The sequence below is a fragment of the Coptis chinensis genome, chromosome 8 (assembly GCF_015680905.1).
Source record: "Coptis chinensis isolate HL-2020 chromosome 8, ASM1568090v1, whole genome shotgun sequence".
Lineage (NCBI taxonomy): Eukaryota > Viridiplantae > Streptophyta > Magnoliopsida > Ranunculales > Ranunculaceae > Coptis > Coptis chinensis.
Genome location: NC_141463.1, coordinates 60,435,938 through 60,461,048, shown reverse-complemented (window position 1 = coordinate 60,461,048; position 25,111 = coordinate 60,435,938). Strand labels below are relative to the sequence as shown.

The following is a 25,111-nucleotide window of genomic DNA, read 5'->3' as shown; positions in this document are numbered from 1 at the left end:
TTTGTCCAGTGTAGGGGAGAATGGGTGATGGGGTGGGAGGGGTATTTTGAACGAGTATGCTCCTAAGTGTGCTTCTTTTGACTTCATTTCCCCTTTAACCATCCCGACTAAGTTGGCGCATAGACTGAAGTTTATTTCAAGAATGTTCTTTCAGAATGTACGTACCATCTGGTCTAGAAAAGGTGACGTCTCTCTAGGAAAGATAACAAATTAAAGGGGGGAAAGGAATTTGTTCGTAGATGATAACTGTTGTTCTGTTGAAATTCAGAACCAGTTTCTTTGTTCAAGTGCTTATGAGAAGGAGTGTTCAGGATGTTTAGAGATATCTGGTGCGGGGCGTCAAAGAGGTTCTCTTTGATTGGGCATGTCCTAATCCATCGTTTTAAGGGAGTGAGATTTGAAGACTGTGTAAATGGGGTGGGCTTGTAAGATGAGAGCACTTTTGTAAATTGGGGAGATTGAGTGGGCAAGTAGCTACTTGCTACTTTCCATTGAAACCATGTAATCTTTACCGTATTATTTTAATAAATATATAGTGAACTTTACTGATAAAAAAAATGTTAGACTGCACCTGATTCATTTAGAGAATTCCTCTCTTCCCAATTCTCTCTCCAGAGCATTCAGTGGTGTTATATTTTTCATCTGCGATTGAGAAGTATGTTTGCTCATTGTATTCGCAGGGAAAAATCTTTTACAACGTGGTAGTAGTGTGAGAGAGGGACCGAGGGGAGTGGGGGAGTTTTCTCCTTTTTTTGTTTTCCATTGTTTGTGCCCTTTAATCGAGGTCAATTACAATAGTCCTTTTTTTTAAAAAAATATATTACAATAATCTTTCTCCTCAGGGACAATGTAATAGACAATACATATGTGTTGTGTCTTCTTTTTAATCGTTATGAAAATATACACCCTTTTTATCACAGTTATGATAAAAAAAAACACTTGGATCCTTATTGCAGGACAACGATATTGTTGCTGGTATTGTTTTTTTCTTGCAAATCATGCTTTCTAAATTTTCAATGAGATTTTGAGTTTTGTAATTTACTTGCAAGGAAACAATCTTGATGACTATAAGATATCCCTACAGAACATAAAGGTGAGTTGAATGATTGACGTCTATATATATATATATATATATATATATATATATATATATATATATATATAAAAGCTCGCGCATATTCTCTCTCCTCACCATATCGCTCTATTTCCTAATCCGAGCAATATTACTGGCTCCTAAAAAAAAAAAAGACTAAATAATTAGAAACACCTCCCCGCATTTGTTTAATTATCCCTATTTTATTTTTAATTTACTATGGTCTCCCCAAATTCCAATTTTATTAAGAAATAACAAATAACAAAAAAAAAAAAAAAAACCAACCTTACGTACAAGAACTTTGAACTCTGAAAATTAGGAGCATAGACGGCTTCTTTTGAGCAACGAAAATAGTTGAGCAAAACCCCATTGACTACAAGGTTGGCCTCTGACACTCCTTCAAGCTCTTATCCGTGTAGAAAGGAGAAAGATTTATCCGATTAAAATTTCAGTGGATTCTATACAGGTGAGAATCATTTATGCCATTTGAGGTTTAATAAATCTAATATAAAATTTCCTATTTATTGTGTAATTTTTTTTTTCTGACGCCATTGTTTTTTCTAAATGTTTCTGGGTTGCAGGATGAAGGAGCAAGTTTGATACTAATCATCTTCTTTGTCATATGATTACAACAATCAATGTTGGATCCACTATGTTTATCCAAGCAAGGTAACTATTTTTCCAAAACAACGCTTAATGCAAGAGTCTTTTATAGCTTTCTTTACTCCCGTTCTTTCATGTTTTTCGGATTTGACTGTATTAGGTTATGTTGCAAACACTTTTTCTTTGTGAAAAAGAAATAACTGGTATGAAAGAGAACTAATTTAATCAAGCATGTTGTGCTTTTGGGGTAATATGGCTTAGGTACATCGTTTAACATATTGTAAATGATATAATGGTTAAAACATTTTATGAAAACCAAGGGTTTTGATATTGGAGATACTACTGATACCTAGTTACAAGCTTTAAATTAGAGTGACTTAAGTCCTTTTATTACAAGCATATCACAATCAAAATGGATGAAAATGTGTTATTCGGTTATGCTTAGAAAGCAACAATGCGTGATCTCATAAATCATTGTATATCATTCCAAACTAACTTCCATTCCTGTTGTATAGATTGGGTGAGGTGACATGCGGACATTGAGCATAAATTCATATTTCAATGCTTAGAATTCAGTACTTACTTTTTCCATTCTTATTAGTTGTTGGAATTTCCATTTTTTGCAGGTTCACATTTGGTTGCTGATCTCCTTCTTTTCTGGCAAGGTTTGCTTGCTTTCATTTCATTTGGTGAATAACTTTGTTTTTGTTTCATCATTTTTATGGACTTGAAAGAGATGAGACCACCACCAATAGACGGCCAAAGCCCCCCTCCAAATGCCTTTATTTTCCACAATTTTGCTCTTCATACAACTGATGGTAAATTTAAACAAGTTGTTAGATGTCTATTGTAGTAAAATGTATTTGACTGCTATAAAATCGATAGAAATTTATTTTCAGACAAAGATGTCACTAATTTCTATAGGTGGCATTATGGAATGTGACCTGTTTATGTCAAGATTGGTGGAGATAATGAATACTTAGAAAGAAGATCATTAGTTAGTTTATTTGAAGTAGGTGTGTATGCCCTACATGGTATACCATAAACCAAAGAGGATTATTCCACGCAAACAGTGCACGCCTCTCTTTCTCTTTTCTTCTTTTTCCCCGGCCAAAAGCAAAAACATGAAACCATTCAATTTGTCGCTCTCGCGATTCTCAGATTGGTTTCATCATCACTTATGGTTCTTATGTCTCTCTTTCCCTTTAGTGTTTCAATTTTATTTATTTATTTTTATTTTTATCTTTTCTTTTTTTTTGTGTTTTATCTCCTCCCATATTAGTATGACATAGGCATGTAAGCCAAGTGACAGTAACACCACATCTAAGCTGCATGACATAGCTAAAAGACTTGAGAAATAAAGAAAATCCCTCACAATATCAGTTAAGAAAGCATAATGGTCTACTGTTATGCCATGAAAACAGAGAAGTTAATGATCCACTTAATTGAGCCTTATATAACTTAGAGTCGCATATTATATAAATCAATAGATGTTTGTTTATTCGTACATCAACTAAACAATATTTTGATGTATATGTATCACTAAGAATTATATGTGTGCTTAGCTAGCTAGCTGTCTGTTAACGTGCATTGCAGAGAAAAGTTTTAATGTGCAAACCTGGATACATATAGGGAGAGCAAACAAAATTATGGGGGCATTGGATTACATCCTGACCACCCATATAATCCTAATATCTAGGTTCAAAATTGACGAAAAAGACAAAGTATAAGCTTATTAACCACTGAACCATTTTGGTATACATTATAGGTCTACCTGATGCATGTAGGAAGCATCTCTTCCGTTTGCTCCCCACCTTCTATTCTGCCTGCAAAGTTAATTTGGTTGCCTTTTTTTAGTATAAAAGTTGAAGCAAATAGATGTGTCACAACTTATTGGGCAGAAAAAATGTTTTGTACCATATGTGATTGTGTAGTCTCTACTATTTCTAAGTCAGTAACAGTAGTTCAATTCGATATAACAACTGGGCTTGAAAATTGAGTTTTAAGGCTCTTTTTGTGCAAAAAGTGCATACCGTACCACTTTAAGTTTCAATATTATGGTTCTTGATGCTCACCTTGCTATTTCTTCAACATTTGATCCTGCTTTTGGACTACGCATATTTTTTTGCCAACTTAAATACGTACACTTCTCATTCAAGACAGTTGAGATATTCTATTCGTCTGCAGTTCCAAAGGGATGTGCAAGCTTCCATCTAAGTGTTCTTCATTTCCATTTTTTTACTAGCGCCCATGCTTAAGCTACAAAGTGCTCATGAGTCATGATTACATTTTTTTTTCATTAAAGATGCAAGATTTGGACTGTGTCCATAGTTTAAGTGCCTAATGTTACTTGACTATTATGACTTCCCAATGCTTATAGCTCCATTGTTCATATAGTGCACACTTTGATGACTTCATTGGGATTACAAATTTTTTCTGTATAATACAATTCATAACTTTGGAAGAGAATGTGGGGATTTTAGAGTGTTTATAAAGTTAATTTTTTTGCATGCACTCTATTGTTTCACAGGATAAAGAAATCGATGCGCACCTATTGTTATACATGTTGTTTTACTTAACTTTGTTGTGATGTGCACCTATTGTGCTTATAGCCTGATATATAAACTTGAGAAGCCTTCACCACTACTAAACCAACACTGGAAAGGTGCATTAGGAAGAAGTAAGGTATACATCCCTTATTTTCTTCTTCTTTTTTCGAAACATAATGATTTCACCATGATATAGCTTATGTAGCTACAATATTAATTTGTACACATGAAGTCATGAATGACTATACTTATATGAACTTTTGTATAACATGGGATCATTAGAAATTCATGCATTATATTATCTCAAGCATTGACATGGCCGTCCATTGTCTAATTCTTCTTTACCCCCTATATATTTTTTAGTGAAAGAATTGGAAAAGGTCACCTCATGTATTTTTTAAAATGAAAGAAGTGGAAAATACCATGAAAAGCTTAGCAATATGATAGGAAACAAATCAGGTTAACATAGCACCTATGCTCAATTATTGCCCAAACTAATACCCAATTCCAAACTAACAGTTTTATTGTGTTTGCTTACCTGATCTCATTATCAAAAAAAAAAAACTTACCTGATTTCAGGCACCGACTATGAACTTGAATCACACCTTGAACCCTATACTATTGAAGCTCAGGGTCCTTCGAATGATATGATCTAATAGATTAGCGGCATACATATTCCACTTGCATGGAAGGATTTCCTGTCATGCTTTATGTTACTATTTCCATTTCATGATTACGTCCTAAACTTATGTTGCACATCAAAACCTCAATTAACTATGTAGCCATTCCGGCGGTGATCCTTGGTCGTCCGGAGTCATAGTTGCTAAGTGTTATACTATATGCACTTGCATAGAGTATAGTGGTATTTCTTTGGATTAAAATGAGTTGATTGCACAATAATCTACACTGATTTGGAGTTGGGTATGGTAGCGAGTACAATTTAGTATGGAAGAATTTCCTTTTCGAAATTTTGGACCAAAACAGAAGACTATAAAACCCCAGTGAAAAGAAAAAGATTGTATAAAGATTTTGAGGATCTTTAAGAACTTCTACTGCAATGAAAGATAAGGATTAGATTGTTGAGGAGGTTATGACGATAAAAAATCTTCTATATCTGAAGAGGTATATCAAATAGTATTAGTCTACAAGTCTTTGTTTCCATCCAGAATATGGTATTTATATTAATCATGTATCTATATGCAGGAATGACTTTCACCCTTGATCTTGGTTACTGATGATGAGTTCCATAGCGCGCATTCCACACCTGGCGCAAATGGTGATGTCAAAACAATATCCAACTATACACAGGTAAGCATTCTCTTTCTTTAGTTGGATGCCCACTCTAATCTACTCACATACTATACATCTTAGTATTTTATATTGGTGTGCAAAAATTGTTCACGAATATGATATGTTTTTTAATAGAATGTGATTCTATCTAAACTGTCGGAAAAGCCTTAGGTTCTTCAAAATTACTCCGACAGGCCGGTCCATAATTATAATGGGATTCTCACATGTACATTTATACTACGAGAGATACACTAGATCATAGATTATATGTCAAAAAATAGATGAATGTAAGGAGATAGTGTTCATAAATTGAGACTTGAGAGTAGCGACATGGATGTTAGAGCTCCTTAATGAGAAGTGTGATTTTTTTCCTTCTAAAGAGCGTTAGTGTGTGTGATACGTACAAGAGAACTATATTTTAGATAGGCTTTTATTTTTTTTCCTTATTTCTTTTCATATTTTAGTTATGATCACTATGCTTTGTTTCATTTTATTGGGATACATTTTAGATATTGTTTCATTTTATTGGATATTGATGGTGTCTGAAATTATAAGGGTTGTCACCATGCTCACTTTTTAGCCATTTACATCAATCATTTTCTTAAATAATGCTTTCTAACATTTATTTTTGTCTCTATACCTTTCACGTAGGTGTAATACGGGGCAGACCGGGTCAATGGCGGGTCAAATAGTGATGGGTCGGGGCGGGGCGGGTCTAGAGAATACAAATCCAGTGGTCCCCGATGGGGCGGGTTGAAGTGTCATGTCTTAGTACCATCACCAAGCCTGTTGGGTCAGCTTACGGGGCGGGTTTTGGGCGGGTCATCCAAGTCGGGTGGAAATTATCATTTTAACCTAGTTTCACCAAAAAAAAACCTTTCTAATTCTGCAAGTAATATATTTCCAATTCACAACATAGAGAAAAAAAAATATAATCAATCAATAAAAGATAAACAAAAATAAAAAAAGACTTGAACTTGAATCCAAAACCATATTTGTAAATTTGAAACTTTTTTCTCGTGATTTACCATTTGTAAATTGATTATTTTTCATAGCATGATAAAATGAAGATGGGAGTGAGGATCTATGGTACAAAACAATAAAATATAAACTAAAAGAATTCGACATTAATACAAGGATGAATGATTCATCTTCTCCAAAATTCGAAAGTTGAATTTGAATTTTTGATATTTGCCCAATGTTCAAACTTGAATATTTGAAATTGATGTTGAACTCATAAGTTTGTGTTCATATCTCTCAAATTTCTACAAAAGTTAAAAGAAAATATAAACAAAATACAAAAATATTAGAGTTAGAGTCTTGAAATTGTGCGGGTCAACTACTTTTGACACGGTGCGGGTCGGGCAGCTTGACGGGTCAGGTTTGAGCATAGAACCTACACTCATAGCCCAACCGCATAAAAAGGGTGGCGGGGCGGGTCTGTTTTTGTGTCGGTGCGGATTTTGGTGGCGGGTGAAGATCGGGTACCCTACCAGATAAACGGTTTTTTTTTTACACTCCTACTTTCACGTATTATTCCTTTGAACGGGAAACCTTTTGTACAAGTAGTGAAATCTATGGTAGCTACCTGTTTCGACTAGATATGATCAAAACATCAAGTGTTGATAAAAGAGACGAAGAACGTAGAAAAGTAATTGGAAAAATGATGGTGATCGGGGGAATGATGAGACTGTACCTTGCGGTTGCCTACGTACCCAAATTATCAATGAGGTCAAGTCTCAAGAACGTAGTTCTGAATGAAAAATAGTTTGGTATTTATATAGGTAGAGTAGAGAGTCCTTGTAGCTCAAGTAATCTTGTAGTTTGAGTAATTGTGATAGACTATAACTTTCAACTGATAATTATCTCTTTTGATAAGAAACGAATCTGGACATAAATTAATGTACGTTAGTGGCAAGCCATGTGGCTAAGGTTCAGCCTTAGACACATGAGTTAATGGGCCTGTACATTGATCCATGGTATTGCAAATTGGGCTTTAGCCCTGTCGATTAAATGAATAAAATAGAGACTCCTACTAATGGACGTTTGCCACGTAGGTGGGGGTCGAAACACTACCATATAAGGCATTATCTTGAACTTGAAGCCAATGCACGCTGCCTAGCTATTTTAAACCCATTGTATTACTTAAGTAAACAAATTACCTTAGATGCATCATCTCTGTCATATATGTGCAGGTATCCTAATACAAGTTCATCAGCATATCGTTTAATGACTTAATTTTCTTTTGTTGGGATTTGAAGGAAAAACTAGACTGGAACAAGCTAGAAAAGTGATTGGCAAGCACTACATGAAAGCAATTATGTAAAAGACTTTTTGAGGAGCTCTAGGCTTGCAAATTGTTTGTACACTGGGTAACTTGCGAGACCAAATTCTAGCCATGTCAGGTACATTTCCCCATTTTTTTTATTTGGTACATTAATGTGACAAATTCATCTTTTCCTCTTAATCAAGTACCAATAGTTTACAGGTCAACATATTTTGTTGTGATTGTATTCTTTTAGGAAAGTAGCTTTTGGGTAGTTTTATCGAGTGTCATTACAGTATGTTACAAGTGGAAGATGTCAGCCACATGTCATTCAGTCATATTACCTTTTTTGTGAGCATACATTGGAAGTAATGAAAACTAATAAGTTCATTATCTTTCCCTGCTTCAAATTCAGTACAGGTTGTACTAACGGCAACACACCTGGATTTTGTTATGAACTATATCCATCCCCCCCCCCAATAGCTTTCCTGAGTTTTTGTGAATTTACCTAATTTTTCTTTGTTATCATATACTTACAGGTTGTCTGAAGAGTTGGAATAAGGTAATCCTGGATCTAGGTGTGAGCATGCAGTCATAAAAGCTCTACAAAAATATGGGAGGTTATTAAGGCAGGAACAGATGCAAGAGGTCATGATGAGGGCACGACGACTGCCCATTAGGCGCGAGATGCAGTAGTATTGCCACTTCTGTCAACATGGCTTAGTGGGGTGATGGCCTTTGCATCTTATCAAACATGGTTATGTGTTTTGCTTGCTTTAATACATGTAATAATCTAAGGGATAATCATTCCAGATGTTTATGACCTTCAGCAAGGGATACCATTTTACAATTTCTTCTGATATTTGGTCTACTAAAATTTGGAAAATAATATCATAGCATCTTTACAAGATAAGGAGAATGCAAAATTTTAGCTCCAAACTGGTGAACATAAATTTTTAATAGATGAAACGTAGCAGCAATTTTTCAGGCCCCTTTCATCTAGAGTGATCAAATATGGAACATTGTATGCTACAAAAACTAAAACTCAAAGAAAGCAAGAAAATGAGATTGGTGGTCTTCTTTGCATCTTTATTATAGAGAGGTGGTCAGTTCAATCACATCTTAAAGTCTGAAACAACTTGACCGTAATCTGCCTGTAGTTTCTCTTCTTCTTCCTCGCCCATTTCCCCCTTTGTAGGCTTGGTTAGCACCAACACACAGCACGTAGGCCTCTTGGTAGATCCTGCTGTTACCATAGTATATATCAGCGATACGCCTAATCACAAACTATTTTAAGTATTAACCCCCCCCCCCAATACACAAAAAAAAAAAAATCAGCCTCCTTTTGAAGTTAAGGTGTGTGGGTGTTTATCGAATTGGTTTCTCCTCCTCAAGTGTATTTGATGACGCCCATTTCTTCCGTAAAAGGTACTGCCCATTTCTTTGCAAAATCAAATGTTTTTAATGAATTGAATTGCTTCTATAAAATCAAATGCTTATGGGGTTCTCTTCAAAACAAAAATATATTCTATTGTTCCTATTTTTATGTTAGTAATGGTATTTGACAGTCAATCGAACATATAAGGTATGATATTATTGTTTATTGTGTTCTTATTGTTTTTTGTGATTTTAGATAATGAAAGTTTTCTTTTTAAAAGCAGTACTCATCCTAACTCTGTTTTTATTTTACCATAGAAAAACTTTGACATGTTAGTTTTGTTTTTTGTTAGTCATTTTATATGACAATTTAGTGAAATTGTTTATGCAAATCTATTGAAGAAATGAGTATAGGTAGTGGTTATATTAGCAATTCGGCTTGCAACATGCTAGTGGAGCTCCTTTGTGCTAGTCTTCCCACACTGATGACCAACAGCGCAAGTTTTTACGTTGTAATGGATTTTGTTCAGCGTTCTATGTTTGTAATTTTGTTTAATAGCCATAACAAATTATTGGCATTGTGAACTTTGATCAATTAATTTACCGTATGAGTTTCAATATAGTTTGGAAGTACAAATTTTTATACATAATAATAAAATGAAAAAAAATTATATAAAAACAGTCTAAAAATATAGTTGAACAAGAAAAACAGTAGAGTGGGGCCAGAATGTGCCACGTGGAACGAACAAGTGTCAGACAGTCAAATACCAAACTAACAGCCAAGAGTAGGAAGTTGGGACACGTAGAGTTATTTTCTGTCCCCTTGAACTTCGGCATCTCCTTCTCCCCGCCATTTCTTTTCCACTTCCTTCTCTCTCATTCCCCAAATGAGTCCAACCACCATTGATTTCCCATTTCCACACTAACGTTTCCATGATCATCCACATTGTGATCACATGATCCATCACCTCATTTTTTAAAAATGTCCTAAAACTTCCTTCTAAAAAACTTTTCAAATGAAACCAACACATTTTTAAAGCAATGCCATGTTTAATTTCCACCCAAACCCTTTTGTTTCGTAATCCTCAAGACACATATTTATCTCTATCTTTTGGTTAGTAGAAATGATCAAGGATAGAGTTAACATTATTGTTTTCTTGATCCTTGTATTGAGTCTTGGGAATAATTGTGTTAAATGTCAAAATGATAAAGATGATAGTACTGCTGCGGTGCTTCCCCTTGTTACCGAGCTTGTTTATAACCGGCTTATGAATTTAACAGCTTTGTTTGAAGGAGATATTGGAAGGGAATTGAGTTTCTGTGTAAAGAATTTGTATGTCAGCTCAATTTTAATGCATTTTGATTTTTTTTGATTTTTTGATTTTTTTTTTAAGTTGAGTCTTTTTTATGTGTTAATATATGTGACCTGTTTTGTTAGGGAGGCTGATTGGAATGGCGCATTCAATTTTACGGATGATTTGGGATTCTTGAGCAACTGCGTGAAGAAAACTAAAGGTATGAGCTCTCTCATTTTCGATCAAAGTCCTTTAGCTTACTGTGTACAATTAGATGGATACAGTTTCTAGGGGATGACCTGCTAGCTAGGCTTTATGTAGTCTTTTTTTATCACGGAAAAGGTCTTGAAATATACGAGAAAATTGTGTCTGTCTAGTGACGAGGATAAAAGGGTCAGTGAGGAATAGCGGTATAAATTATTAAAGAGCTGTATTGGAAGTCAGAACTGAAGACACAGACGTAAAGGAGTGATGGTAGAGAGACTTAGAAGAAGAGGTTTGTTTTGGTAGAGGCAAACACACCGGCCGCTAGGGATGATAAGGAGAAGGTGAGAATTGTAGCAGTTGTTGAACGAGAGACTTGCAAAACATACTTCATGTGTTTGATTTAATATTTACCTTGTTTTTTTGGATTTGGGGACTAGAAATGGAAAAGTTTGAACAATGTCGCCACTAATAGTTTGTGTAACATTCTCGATCATCTTCATAGAGCATAGTTATGCCATGGCTTTCAACCTCAGATTAGTAGGGTCATCTGACTTTGAAGGAACAAATATTGGAAACAGTGGCCTGGACATAATCTCAAATAAAGAATGTCGCATGAGTTTATTTGGAGCAGGATATTCCAGATCGTGAGAAGGGATAGAAGATATTTTTGTTAAGTTGCAATAGTTCATGACATATAGGTGGAGTCGGATTATTATCAGCCTCAGATGCCTACGTTTAGAATACTAACACCTTACAAAATATGGTATATGACTTTACACCCATTAAGATGGGGCACATATATGAATGGTGTGTTATTATGCTCAGGTTGAGCTTGTTCTTTGCTAGTTTGCTTGTTCTTTGCTTTCAATAACCTTTCATGTAATAACACATCACTATTGCAAAGAACTCAACAATTTGTAGGAAAGAGATTTCTTTTCTTTTTACACTGATATTTTTGCTCACAGTTTTCCCAATTTATTTGTGGTTGTTTTCCTGTGTTATATCCTTTTTTTTCATAACCTGGTTTGTACCTATCCCATGCTAAGTTATTTACTTACAATAGTTCTATCTCTGTTCTTATCACAAATTTGACTGGATTAACAGGAGATCTCCCTCAGCGCATCTGTACAGCAGCAGAAATAAAGTTTTACTTCAATGGTTTATTTGAAAGGGGGACAAAGAGTACCAACTACTTGAAGCCTAACAAGAATTGTAACTTGACTTCATGGGTTAATGGATGTGAACCAGGTTGGGCCTGTAGTGTTGGCCAAAATAAGAAGGTTGACCTTAAAAACTCAAAGGATATGCCTGATAGAACTCGTGATTGTCAGGCCTGTTGTGAGGGCTTCTTCTGCCCCCATGGTCTTACTTGCATGATACGTAAGTGACAAATTTTCATCTTGGTTATGATGTATTATTTTTTTCTGTAAGATAAGTTTATAAGTTTGTTGGTGTTTTTCCGACATGGTATTTATTTACTTTAAAGGGTACCCTACTTTAAATCTGAATGAGCTCTTTTTGCTTCTGTTCACTTCTCTAGTAGATCTCATCTGTATTACTTTTTGTGTGCATTCAAAATTTATCCCAAACTGGGGCATTAACATACCTGTAACGCTCTACCACCTACCAACCAAATGCCACCGTCAAAAGCCTGCCCATCCATCGGTGTGAGGTTTTCTCATCCTGTCAGAAAAAAATATGCTCTCAGATTCTAGTGATGCCCATATTCATCTTGCCACATTTAAACTAGTATGAGCAGCTGTCATTTGGAATTCTTTGTCATAAGCTAGCCTGATTTGGAAATAGGATCTTTTCTAATTCTGGTTTTGTTGTCTTATGGTATCTTCTCAATAAAGCTTGCCCCTTAGGTGCTTACTGCCCACTTGCAAAACTCAATAAAACTACTGGAGTATGTGATCCGTAAGTTGATATTCTAGTTCTAAAGTGCTTTGATATTCGTATTTGATTGTTCATGGTATGAGTTATTACTTCGCTAGAAATGTTTTACAGATACCGTTACCAACTACCTCCTGGAAAGCCAAACCATACTTGTGGAGGAGCAGATCTCTGGGCTGATGTTCTGAGCGGCAGTGATCTATTCTGTTCAGCAGGATCATACTGCCCAACAACGACCGAGAAGATTGCTTGTAGTAAAGGGTATTCTTTTTATCCTATACATCACTGTGTCTGTTAACTTTTATATGTTGTGTTGTAGCATGTTTTGTCAATGCTAAGTATGATAACTTCATAACGCGGTTTATAATTTTCTTGACATATACCGATCATCTGTTATGGGCATTTTCAACTTCATTTACTAATGCAATCTTGTCCTGAAATCAGACATTACTGCAGAATGGGGTCAACAACTGAAAAAAGTAAGCATCTTTCTGTTATCATTGTTGTTTTTCTGCTGCTATTTCATTTTATGTGAATTACTGAATCTCTGAGATGTCACTTGAATGTGGATAATCAGATCTTGCTTAGGAATCAGAAAGTATTATGGCATAGAATATATATACATATAGTGTATCACAATTTTTCTGTTCAAGAAATGTTGCCAGCGGCATGCTGAATTTATCAATGCAAATATTTTGTGTATCGTGTGTTGATATTTTGTTGTTGTTGTTGTTGTTTGCTTATCCTTCTGAGGTTAGCTATCTTAATTTTGGTCTTCCAATAGATTTCGGTGTTAGAGGCCTGTTTAAGTAATATTCTAAATGTTCACTGGATCCTATGTATGTACCTGGTATTTGACTGCTATAACCCCTTGCAGGGTGCTTCAGGTTGACTTCTTGTGATCCAAATAGTGCAAATCAAAATCTTCATGCGTATGGTGTTATGCTTATTGTAAGTGATTGTGTACTTAATTTTTTTATAAATCTGTTACGTTACTTATTTATTCACGCTGGATTGGTTGCCGCCTCGTGTGTTTATATGCACTCTTAGTCATGCACTCGTGCGTGTGTGTGCCCTCATGCACAAAATTTCGATAACTTAGACTACAACATTGTTTTTATCTTTTAAGGAGTGAGATGAGATGTTTCGTTAACCAAAGCTTCGAGACTCTGGCCTTATGCGTAAGCACATATGTTGTCTAATTAGTCACAACATTGTATCTGTCTCCATGTGTCCTCTCTATGTGCATGGCTGATATAGCCAACTCCGATGTACACTCCATTGGATAAGTGCACCTACACAGTGAATTAGGGGTTGATTTTTTATTGTTATTGCAGTTTACATCATTTTTTTGTTGTGGAGTTAGATATTCTCCAGAGGTTGAAGATCATCCACACAAATAATCAGCTCATTTCACATGTCCAACCTTATCAAAATTGTGCTTCAAAGTTGAGAAACGATGGACGGTTGGATGAATCCTAAAACTTGAATACAACTTTTGCCAATGTTAAACAGATTCGAATGTGCTAATTTGTTTGTGAGGATAATCTTCTTGGTTCAAATATTATGTCCACAAAAAATCAGCTCCTAAATCATAGTGTAGGTCCAATTTGTGAAGAGATCAAATGGCTTATCCTAAAACTTCAAAAATAATGGACGGTTGGATATATCCTAAAACTTGAACACAACTTTTGCCAATGTTTTATATATTCGAATGTGCTGATTTGTTTGTGAGGATAATCTTTTTGGTGAAAATATAATATTCACCAAAATCTGCCGCTAATTCACTGTGTAGGTCCACACTATTGAATAAGAAAAGAATAAGAAAATGTGGAGAAGAAGAGACATAAGATACACAGACTTAATTAGATTTGGCCTTCTCTCAAACATTTATATATCTGAAAATAATAGGGTTTACTTGATAAAAACACCCTAAAAAATTCAGGCGCCTTTTGACGCCCTTGAAATGTCCCTTACAACTCTAAAAGTTTATATGGGTCATGCTAGAACTCATTATATCTTTAGGCAATAGCAAAGACATAGTTTTGCTTAGTGAATGCTTGCTGCAAGAACGATTCAAATTCACAGATTGATAATTTTACTTGTCAATGCAGGCTGCTTTGAGTACTTTACTTCTTATCATTTATAACTGTTCTGATCAAGTGCTCACCACTCGGGAGAAAAGACAGGCCAAATCGAGGGAAGCTGCAGCAAGGAATGCAAGGGAAACAGCACAAGCACGTGAAAGGTGGAAAAGTGCAAGAGATGTTGCTAAGAAGGGTGCAATGGGACTTCAAACGCAATTGTCACGCACATTTTCTCGTAAAAAATCAGTCAGGCAACCAGAGCCAATGAAGGTTCTTGGTGCTAAACCTGGAACAAAAGATGCCTTATTACCACAAATGCCTTATGGTGCAACTTCTCAGCAATCATCTTCATCCTCAAAAACAAAGAAAAAGGAACCAAGTAACCTTACAAAGATGATGCGTGCACTGGAGGAGGACCCTGAAAGTAATGAAGGATTCAATCTTGAAATTGGAGATAAAAATATTAAAAAGCAGATGCCGAAAGGTAAACAGATGCATACTCAGAGCCAAATTTTCAAGTATGCATATGGCCAACTCGAGAAAGAGAAAGCTCTGCAGCAGGAGAACAAGAACTTGACATTTTCAGGAGTCATATCAATGGCTACTGATATCGAGATCAGAACCAGACCCGTGATTGAAGTTGCTTTCAAAGATCTAACCATCACTTTGAAAGGGAAACATATACATTTGATGAGGTGTGTTACTGGAAAAATTATGCCTGGTCGCGTTTCGGCGGTCATGGGCCCATCTGGGGCGGGAAAAACAACATTTCTCTCCGCTCTGGCTGGGAAGGTTACTGGATGCACGATGTCTGGTTTAGTTTATGTAAATGGAAAGGTTGAAACCATTCGCTCTTATAAGAAGATTATTGGTTTTGTCCCACAAGATGATATTGTGCACGGGAACTTGACAGTGGAGGAAAATCTTTGGTTCAGTGCCAGGTGCAGGTACGATAAATCAACACCTGTTGCTTAAGTTACTATTTTCTTTTCCTCCCAATTTATTCCTGTGTTATGTGCGCTCCTTTTACATTCAAACTATCGAATATTGGTGTCATATCTATACTAGATTTGGTTAGGTTATAGAGTTATAGTTACATTGATGTTGCTTGTTTCACTGGGAATATAGTGAGTATAACCTATAATTTTCAGTACACATGAGTACCCTAGAATTGCAGGAACAAAGTAGGTGACTGTAAATTGCAACAAAGTAAGTTTGAATGATCAACTTGCATATCAATACAATTTAAACATGGGGATGGTTATATGAACTCCACTTAAAGTGACTCCAAAGTTACTCCACCACGAAATACAACGAATTAGGAGCTGGTTTTTGGTGGAGATGTTCTCCACACAATAGAGATCATCCTCACAAAAAATAAATTCATTTGAAGATGTACAACCTTGTCAAAAATTGTTTAGAATGTTATGAAATTATCCAACGGCCCAGATTTTTTTAATTTCATAACAACTTTTGACAAGGTTAAACATATTCAATTGAGTTAATTTTTTGTGGAGGTGTTCTCCATCATGTGATGTATATCTTCACAAAAAATTAGCCCTCAATTCATATTGTAAGTGCACTTTTAGGAGTGGAGTAACTTTGGAGTCACTATAAGGTGGAGTTCATATAATCAAAACAATTTTGGTTACCTTTAAATCTGAAAGTTATAGATTAATCTGTATCAGGAATTTAGCTATTAGTTATTTCAGTTTAACTTCTCAACTTGAGAATCATACTTCAATTTATGTTCATTTTACCATATAGTTGAAAGTTTATCTTAGTTGTTAAGGAACTGGTTGATCTCCAGATTCATTCCTGTGTTTGAGTACTTATGGTTTCTCTTTCAAGTAATTGAATACTCCTTGCAGTATTTAGTTAAGAAGTTCATACATTCTTCTACTAATATTCACTGATCAGTTACTGTTACTTTGAACAAAGCGTCTCTATATTTTAGTAGTTCAGTTTTGTTCTTTAGATGGTGTTATTACTGTGAAGACGATATCTTTACCTTGGAGCCAAGCCTCATGATAAATCAGTACAGTTGAGCATATTTAGCTATATAGAAGAGTGTAAAGTTGATTTTTAGTTATTTATTTATTTATTTTCAATATGATGCCATCCATGTTGTCAAAATTCTGCATGAGTTTGAATGGGTTTTCAAAGACAACTAAACTTTCGTGATGCAATAAGCATCGGGGGAAGAACATCTTCAGAAATTCACCCCAACCAGAAATGGAATACTTTTTTCTAATCTACCCTGTGCTACATTTTATCTGACACATTCCCCATCATACATGTTTATCCATTGATAAGTTGTACATATTTTCTTATGTGTGGCAAGCATCCACTGTTTACGTAATTAACTCTATGTCATGCATCAGAAATATATCTAAATAGATGCCATTAAGCTGTGTTCATCATTCTTTTGAAATTTAGCGTCTTTTAACACCATTCCATTGAAATTTAGTGTCTTTTAACACCATTCGAGTCATTCTATTCCAGTATCCACTAGCTAAAAGTGTTGATATATATGAGTGTGCCCGAGCCTGCTCTAATATATTAATAGAATTGACCCTTCACATGAGCTCGAGCTTATGGAGAAATTGGCAATTTAACAAAAAGAGCCTGGCTGTTAAACGTTTCCATTTGCTTAACTCCATATATCCTCTTAATCGCATAATCTGATAAAGTTTTTCGCTTTCTTGTTCTGACTGTGGTTTCCTTTTCTTTTATTAAAACTTTTATTATTGGAGACTATCGGCTGACATGTCAAAACCAGATAAGGTTCTGGTTGTTGAAAGAGTAATTGAATCGTTGGGGCTACAAGCTATACGTGATTCTTTGGTGGGAACAGTGGAAAAGCGAGGAATCTCTGGGGGTCAAAGGAAGAGGGTTAATGTTGGTCTGGAAATGGTTATGGAACCTTCACTACTAATCTTGGATGAACCAACATCGGGGTTAGACAGTGCATCATCCCAATTACTTCTTAAAGCACTTCGTCGAGAGGCTCTTGAAGGAGTAAACATCTGCATGGTGGTCCACCAACCAAGGTATAGCTTGACAATTGTAAAAATGGATATTAATAGGCCATCTGGTTAGTTTGTTCCTGTTTTGAACACTTGTGAAAGATGTTATTTTATCAGGAGTTATGCTAATATGATTGCAGTACACCAATGCTTGAATCCTTGAGAAGTTGACATAATATGCATCTATATATTGGAAAATTAACACTGCCTCATGCAAAGAACAAGAGGCGTTATTAGTTGTGAACTTATATATATACCTATATACAAACTGCTTCTTGAACTAATTTAAAAATGAGTTTCTATCACCTTGTGTTGATCTCTTTAAAGTTTCTAAGTGAGACTCTCGATATATGCCAACTTTCAGACGACCCATATAAGTTGTGGTTGTGTAAATATTTCAAACATTTTTCAGTTCGTAGATTGACCTTGTTGGACTATCTTTTTCATTATTATTTTAGTTTTATTTCTGTGTCAAACAAACCCTATGGTCACATTGGGTGACAATTGTAACTGTATGTGGGGTCGGACAGTGGAACAGTACTAGATTATGTTTGAGTAAACTGTGCACTGTATATATTCTGAAAACAATTTAATGGCTCAAAAGTAATGTGTTGAGCTTTGAAAGCATGAGGAAGATTTATTTGGTAAGAAGTAAACAAACTTGGACCACATTTTCCCATACTTCTACGTGTTAATTTGGTAAAACCTCAAAGCCAACTGCCTGAAAATTTATCAGAATTGTAGCACGTTAAGTTCAAATGGTGCTCTTACTGAATATATACCACGTAACATGCACCTGTGTTATGGATAAATCGATGCCAATGTGGAAAATCATATATTCTTGTGTCCCACAAAAGGATTCATCCCAATGAAGTGAGATATTGCATTAAAGATTCCATTCTATAACACACACAAAACCCAGAGTCTTGCAGGAATAAACAGACTGATTCCTCTTTGACATATCAGAAAAAAGCAAAGCTTTACTACCTTTTCTCTTTGCGTATGGAATCATCCTCAAACAATAATTTCAAATTATTGTATAGGCATTTGACATTGTTGAAATTATTATACAGACCTAGAGCATAATTGATCTCTAACCGATTGCTAATGGGTAATGGTGTTCTTTTTGCTTCAGCTATACTCTGTACAAGATGTTTGATGATTTAATTCTTCTAGCCAAGGGTGGCCTTACAGTATACCATGGCCCGGTGAAGAAAGTCGAAGAATACTTTACAGGCCTTGGGATCCACGTCCCAGAGCGTGTTAATCCTCCAGACCACTACATAGATATTCTGGAGGGTATAGTAAAACCAAGTGCAAGCACGGGCGTGACTCATAAGAATCTCCCTGTGAGATGGATGCTTCACAACGGCTACCCAATACCCACAGATATGCAAACTGACATTGTTGCATCATCCTCAAAGGATGTCAACGAAACAGATCCGACTGATGGTGCAGAACCATCTCTAGCTGGGGAGCTTTGGCAGGATGTTAAGTATAATGTTGAGGTCAAGAGAGACAACATACAGCACAATTTCTTACAGTCCAAGGACTTATCCAATAGAATACCACCTGGTGTATTCCGACAATACAAATACTTCCTTGGGAGGTCAGTACTTGGAATAATATTCTGTCACAGTTAATAGCCAATCTTCTTCTTTTTAATACCCGATGTCCAGTAACAGTAATGCTACGTATCAATTCTTGGGAAAGCTGTTAAAATTACCTCAGGGAAAGATATTTTTTTCCTTGGTAGTGAGCTTGAAGGATTAGTTCGAATATATTTACTTTTAGGGGGGTTTGGGTTTGTAGCAGCCCTTTATTGATTTACTTCTTGGAGTCTTTTGATTAATACGGCTTATAGTTTGATCCGACTGCAGTATAATTATGAATGAAGAAAAATATTAAAATTAAGTGTAACTAATGATAAATTCTTTAAAGTGTGATTGTGTGAACTTTGTGGAAAGAGAGAAACTTGATGATCTTTGAGTTCAAGGAGAAAGAGATGCAAAAGATGGTGGATGAGGTCAAAGAAATTTTATTTGATTGGGCTAGTGTGGTCCAAGCTTCTAGGGAGTAGGATATATAGATTTCATTTGTATTTTGGATACTCTTGCCAATTTCTCTATAAGCTCGAACTTGTAGAGATGATTCTTTGAATATGAGAGGAGGCTCGGGGAGGGTACATAGGTGGGGCACACATAGAAATTGGGGTGGAATAATCTCAACAGGGTGATTGAGTAGCTTCTTGCTACCTAAGATCTTTATATGTAACTTTTTGAAATTGAATAAATTGAATTGAGTTGTATTCATCAGGAAGAAAAAAAGAATCCAGTCAAAGTTATGTTCATATTACTTGAAATTGTTTAAGATATTTTGGCAGCTTCTCTTGGATCATGATCTTTGAGCACTCCATTTTCCTTTGCAGGGTGGGTAAGCAACGACTACGAGAAGCTAGAGTACAGGTGGTTGATTTTCTAATCCTATTACTCGCTGGAGCTTGCTTAGGAACACTGGCCAAAGTGAGCGATGAGAGCTTTGGGGCACTTGGTTACAGCTACACCGTCATTGCAGTTTGTAAGTCCAAAACGTGAAATTTCTAGTTATAATTACAAATGCCTTAAACTTCACAGTTTTCTCGCTTGTAAACATGGATTTGTAAGATTCCAATTACAACCTCTAAGTGCTCTCGCCTATTTCAGAGCTCAGAATTTTCTCACTACACATTTTCCAATAATGATTTTCTTCCTCTAACCACAATGATTAATACTAATAGATGACTATCAGACTATAATTTTTGTTAAAGCCCCACGTTTCATATCTCATTTTATTAAATCTCAACTCCTAAACTTGCAGCTCTCCTATGTAAGATTGGTGCTTTGAGGTCATTTACCTTGGATAAATTAATCTACTTGAGAGAGAGGTCATAGGGAATGAGCAGCTTGGCTTACTTTCTCTCGAAGGATACAATTGACCATTTCAGTACCATCATCAAGCCTCTGGTTTATCTATCCATGTTTTATTTCTTCAACAATCCAAGGTCTTCTTTTGCAGATAATTATTTAGTTTTGGTCTGCCTTGTGTACTGTGTAACTGGTATAGCCTACATATTTGCCATCTTCCTTGAACCTGGTCCAGCCCAACTGGTGCGTACTTAATGGTTAATTTTTTCACTATCTAATTTTATTATATTAATTTATGCTAATTAGAAGATACTTCATGCAGTGGTCAGTGCTTTTTCCTGTCATTTTGACTCTAATTGCAAATCAGGAGAAAAGAAATGAAACTTTGAAGTTCCTAGCCAACTTGTGCTACACAAAGTGGGCTTTGGAAGCTTTTGTGATAGCAAATGCAGAAAGGTTTGACACGAATAACCTCTCTGACTCTCACTTTTTTCTTTCCTTTTTTTTTTCTTGTACTAGATTTACGAAGATAGATAAAAGCAGGGATTTATAAGTCATGTAAATATGTACTCCGACTTTGAAGTGATGCACAGGAGCTAACATAATTATACAAAATTTCCTACATCTCTCATGCATAACTAAAGACACGTACCTTTAGGATCCGTACACAAAAATTTGGGATTTCTTACAAAGGAATTCTAGACCATATTTGTCCAAACGTTGGAGAAATAAATATCGCAGTATAATAAAACTTTAAAGAGAAAACAAGTTATAGCTATTATATCTTTGTTTTATATATGTGTTTTGATTATTATAAACTGTTGTCTAGATATTATGCAAATGATTATTGCTATAAGCCTATAATCAGTTGACACCAATTTGAAGTTTCTATCAATTCTGTTGGTGATCAAGCAGCAAAAAAATTATATTCTTCCCAGATGCTTAGTGCAGCACTCGTGGCTTGTAATTGTTCAGAATTTATTAGAGTCAGGTTAGGAAACCACAAAGCTGGACTATGGTTCTCTAGAATACTACCCTGCAAAATTTGGAGAAGACCTTATGAACTTCAGACATGTCTTATTACTACAATGAGCATATAAAATGTTATACACCGAAGGAAGTTCTGTGAGCTTCTTGAAAAGTTTTCTCACTAGACAGAGAAGAACCTCTAATCTGAATCTGAACACCTGAAGGACAGAAGATACAGATTAGTACAAAACATTTATCTTGGAAAGTACACTTTTAACCGCATATTAACTTCGCTTTCCCTATACTGAACATATATATGTTAGAGTAGTCAGTGAAAGGAATAGTTATATGTTGTGCATTTCGTTTAATCACAAGGTCCTAAATTTGTAACTTTTGTTTTCTGTTCTGCAAACATAATTTACATGAATTCAGGTACTCTGGAGTGTGGCTTATAACACGTTGTGGTTCGCTACTAGCAAATGGTTATGACCTTCATGATTGGTATCTTTGTCTGTCCATCCTTGTTGCCTTTGGAGTAGGCAGTCGTATCATAGCTTTGTTTTGTTTGATGACCTTCCAAAAGAAGTGAGTAAATGTAATCATTCTTTTAGCCAAGGTTTTGTGTACAAATGGCTTTTATGAGCTATCCCCAGTCATCAAAGCACGGGAAAGAATGATAGATATCTCTGAACAGAGAAATTGCTGTAGCCATGTATATTACAATTTAATCTAGAACACATTGTATTTTAGGATCCACGGACACGACTATTAACTGATCAATATAGCACGTTTTTTTTTTCTTTTTTGTTCTCACCCTAACCTGCATTAAATTCTTAAATAGATCATTCTTTCTTTGTCCTCCTCAACAATAGATTGAAGTTTAGAACACAAAGGTGGTACGAAATATCTACATATCATGACTTGTTGGAAGACTTTAAAGTTCGTTGTGGCTACCGTTTTAAAGTTTCAGGAATCAGGATATTGATTGTGATAGATCTCTATCTAACAAAACAGGGAGGAGTGGGAGGACAGATTCCACGTCATAAGGTGAGACGTGGTTGACACACCCCCTAACCATAGCCACTCAAAACTTATGGAGGGTGAATTAAAAAGCTTTTATGGGGTGAGTTAAACAGGTTTTCTCACTTTACCCACCCCCACACAAAAAAGTCAACATTAGACAAAATTTTTATGGGTTGAATCTTTTATGGGCTTGGAATCATGAGCATGGGCACAATTAAAAAAAAAATTGTAATAGTGGGGGTAGGCATCCAAAAATCAGCCAAAAGACTGGGCTTATAAACTGTTGGGCCTCCAAATTTGACATGGTATGCATTGAATGGTTGGTGACCCAATTGATGTTATTGGGTTTATGGATAATGGGCAATTGGGTGGCTTTTGCGCGATGACGAAGTTGTTTAAGCGCCAAAGACGACATACATACACCTTGCGGCGAAGCGCGTGACGAGTTGTTTCGCGTCGGCGGTGCTGGTCTTGCGGCAACGCCGACATGTTGTTTTCGCGTCGAAGACACGCGTTTAAGCAAGCGCGCGCCAGACGCATACCGAAGGCACAACGAGTTGTCGGGATAGCGCGGCAGGCGCGTTGAGGTCTCACGGGTCGTAGGCACGGGCATACTCTAGTACTGTATAAGGCATGGGAAGGTTTAGCTTACCCCAACAAATTTCATGTCTATGAGGTGTACGGAAAAACTAATAATATAACATGTTTTAAAGCTGAATCTGGGGAAATCGAACCCCACGTCCCCACTGGCTTCCATTTCTACCGTTTATACTCAACGGGCCTTTTTCCCATTTCAGTATAGACTAAGGCTTGTAATATTCTTTTCGTTGTACACTTGTGAATATAGATGAAATGTAAAGTAGAGAAAGAAGGATAGTAGAGATGAATTATCTTGTGTTCTTCTCATCGCTTGTTTGAGAAAGAGTCACAAGTTACAATTTAATTGAATAGGAATATTAATGGCTAGGGGTTAGGAATACAAAGACTCCCTCATGGATCATTCACCACATTAATCATACTCCCTATTGGATGACCACCAAAACTAAGAGAATTGTCTCATTAAAAACTTGCTAGGAAAAACCCAATGGGAAAAAGGGTACAAATTCTACTAAGCTAATAATTAATATGGTGTAGGACGACACATTAGAGCTGCCTCGTTAAAACCTTGTAAGGAAAAGTGGAAAACCCAGTGGGAGAAAACCTTGACTATGGAAACATAGTACATCATGCTTCTGGAGATGCTTGCCCTGATCTTGACTTGATCGAAGTTCCCCCTAATCTTGACTTGAGTATACTGAGCTTTTGCATTCAGGTACCAATTTATCATTCTGCATGATGGCTTTTGAACTCGATGTTTTTCCAGTGTAATGCTTTAGACATGCATAGTATGCCAAACATACAATAATACTAATTGCACCAAGATATGGCAGTTCAGGACAAAGCTAGAAATTAAGTGAACAGGCATATTCTCAAAGCCTCTTCTTTGATCTTGGACTTCAGCATCTCAAGGACATCATTATTGCAATCCCCGAGGAAGTCCGATTTACCCATCTGTATGATAGAGTACTATTCTTGAGTTTAATTTTTTAAAACAAACCATAACAGGTAGTCTCAGGCAACTTTTGTGTCGGCTCTGGGGCGAACCCAATCCAAATAGAGAGAGCTTTAATTACGCTAGTTGGGGGATTTGCTACGCAAGGCATGGAAAGTCCTGACCCATGCGAATAGCTCGGTGATAGAGGCGACCCTTAGTAAGCAAAATTGATCTCAAATCGCCCCTAGATTGCGTTTTTCTAAGGGTTGGTCTGTGTAGAATCCATTGCTCGTTTTGTTTTTGAAAAATTCACACAACTATTTAAATATCGAGAATCTTGTATTAATAGAATGGAGAAAACAATTGTTTTGAAAAAGAAATATAAAATAAAGAAAAGAAAATTTGTATACTCACTCCACAGGTGCACACTTACTCAAACGACGAGTAAAAAGCGTTTTTCAAAGAATATGCGAGATATACGTGGACTAAGGCTCCGACAATTACAACCACATACTCCAAATGGAGGGCCTGATTACCTTATTGATGCATTCCTTGTAAGAAAAAGGTGGAACGGAAAGAAGAGGGGAAGGAATACATCGTGGAAAAAATGATTTAATCCTTGTAAATAGGAATACTCATGGAAGAAGTTTTAGCACTTCAGCTTCGTTCATATCACTTGTTACTTCAAGGCTGTGCTTGTTGGTTTAGGATTTGGGATTACTTGTCATGGGAACACACCTTTCTGGTTTTTGTCTTGGGCTAACAAGTTCAAAGATTGTTGCATGGATGCTAGGATTTGAGTTTGTAGTTGCATGACAAATAGCATTATTTTGGTGGGCTTATCTGTTTGGACACTAGTTGATGATGTAACTAGAACTAGGTCTCTTTGGTTGTTGATAGGTGGGTTTTGGTAGTTTTGGCTAAAATGGGATGGAACCAATGCTTTGTTCTGATTGTTATAGGTACATTGCCCTTGTCTGAATGTGTTTG

General features: G+C 36.0%; 1 protein-coding gene and 1 long non-coding RNA gene across 4 annotated transcripts; both read left to right on the top strand.

Moving 5' to 3' along the window:
- Positions 1-1,695: 1,695 nt before the first annotated feature.
- Positions 1,696-2,886, top strand: LOC147482246 (uncharacterized). Its single transcript, XR_015203521.1, has 3 exons — positions 1,696-1,762; positions 2,323-2,514; positions 2,621-2,886. It is a non-coding gene; the product is annotated as an uncharacterized LOC147482246 (long non-coding RNA).
- A 7,108-nt stretch (positions 2,887-9,994) lies between these two features.
- LOC147482245 (ABC transporter G family member 28-like) lies at positions 9,995-22,364 on the top strand. 3 transcript variants are annotated; one of them, XR_015205664.1, is made up of 14 exons: positions 9,995-10,511; positions 10,617-10,693; positions 11,785-12,060; positions 12,537-12,600; positions 12,691-12,837; positions 13,021-13,055; positions 13,454-13,527; positions 14,691-15,610; positions 17,420-17,716; positions 18,828-19,301; positions 20,121-20,269; positions 20,549-20,838; positions 20,918-21,051; positions 21,997-22,364. XR_015205664.1 is itself a non-coding variant. In XM_086579986.1 (14 exons), exons 1-14 carry the CDS (start codon positions 10,303-10,305, stop codon positions 22,151-22,153), a joined length of 3,060 nt encoding a protein of 1,019 aa, XP_086436112.1. In that variant the 5' UTR covers positions 9,995-10,302; the 3' UTR covers positions 22,154-22,364. The 3 variants fall into 3 exon arrangements, 2 of the variants coding, with proteins under 2 accessions (XP_086436112.1, XP_086436111.1); XM_086579986.1 differs by having other exon boundaries at positions 20,747-20,838; positions 20,963-21,051; XM_086579985.1 differs by having other exon boundaries at positions 20,747-20,838.
- The last annotated feature ends 2,747 nt before the right edge of the window (positions 22,365-25,111 follow it).

What these genes read in the sequence shown, in the direction of transcription:
- LOC147482245 (XM_086579985.1), top strand. Translation starts at nt 10,303, where the DNA reads ATGATCAAGGATAGAGTTAACATTATTGTTTTCTTGATCCTTGTATTG. An exon ending in CTGCGTGAAGAAAACTAAAG is followed by an intron (nt 10,694 to 11,784) that starts GTATGAGCTCTC and finishes CTGGATTAACAG; the next exon opens with GAGATCTCCCTCAGCGCATC. An exon ending in TGGTCTTACTTGCATGATAC is followed by an intron (nt 12,061 to 12,536) that starts GTAAGTGACAAA and finishes TTCTCAATAAAG; the next exon opens with CTTGCCCCTTAGGTGCTTAC.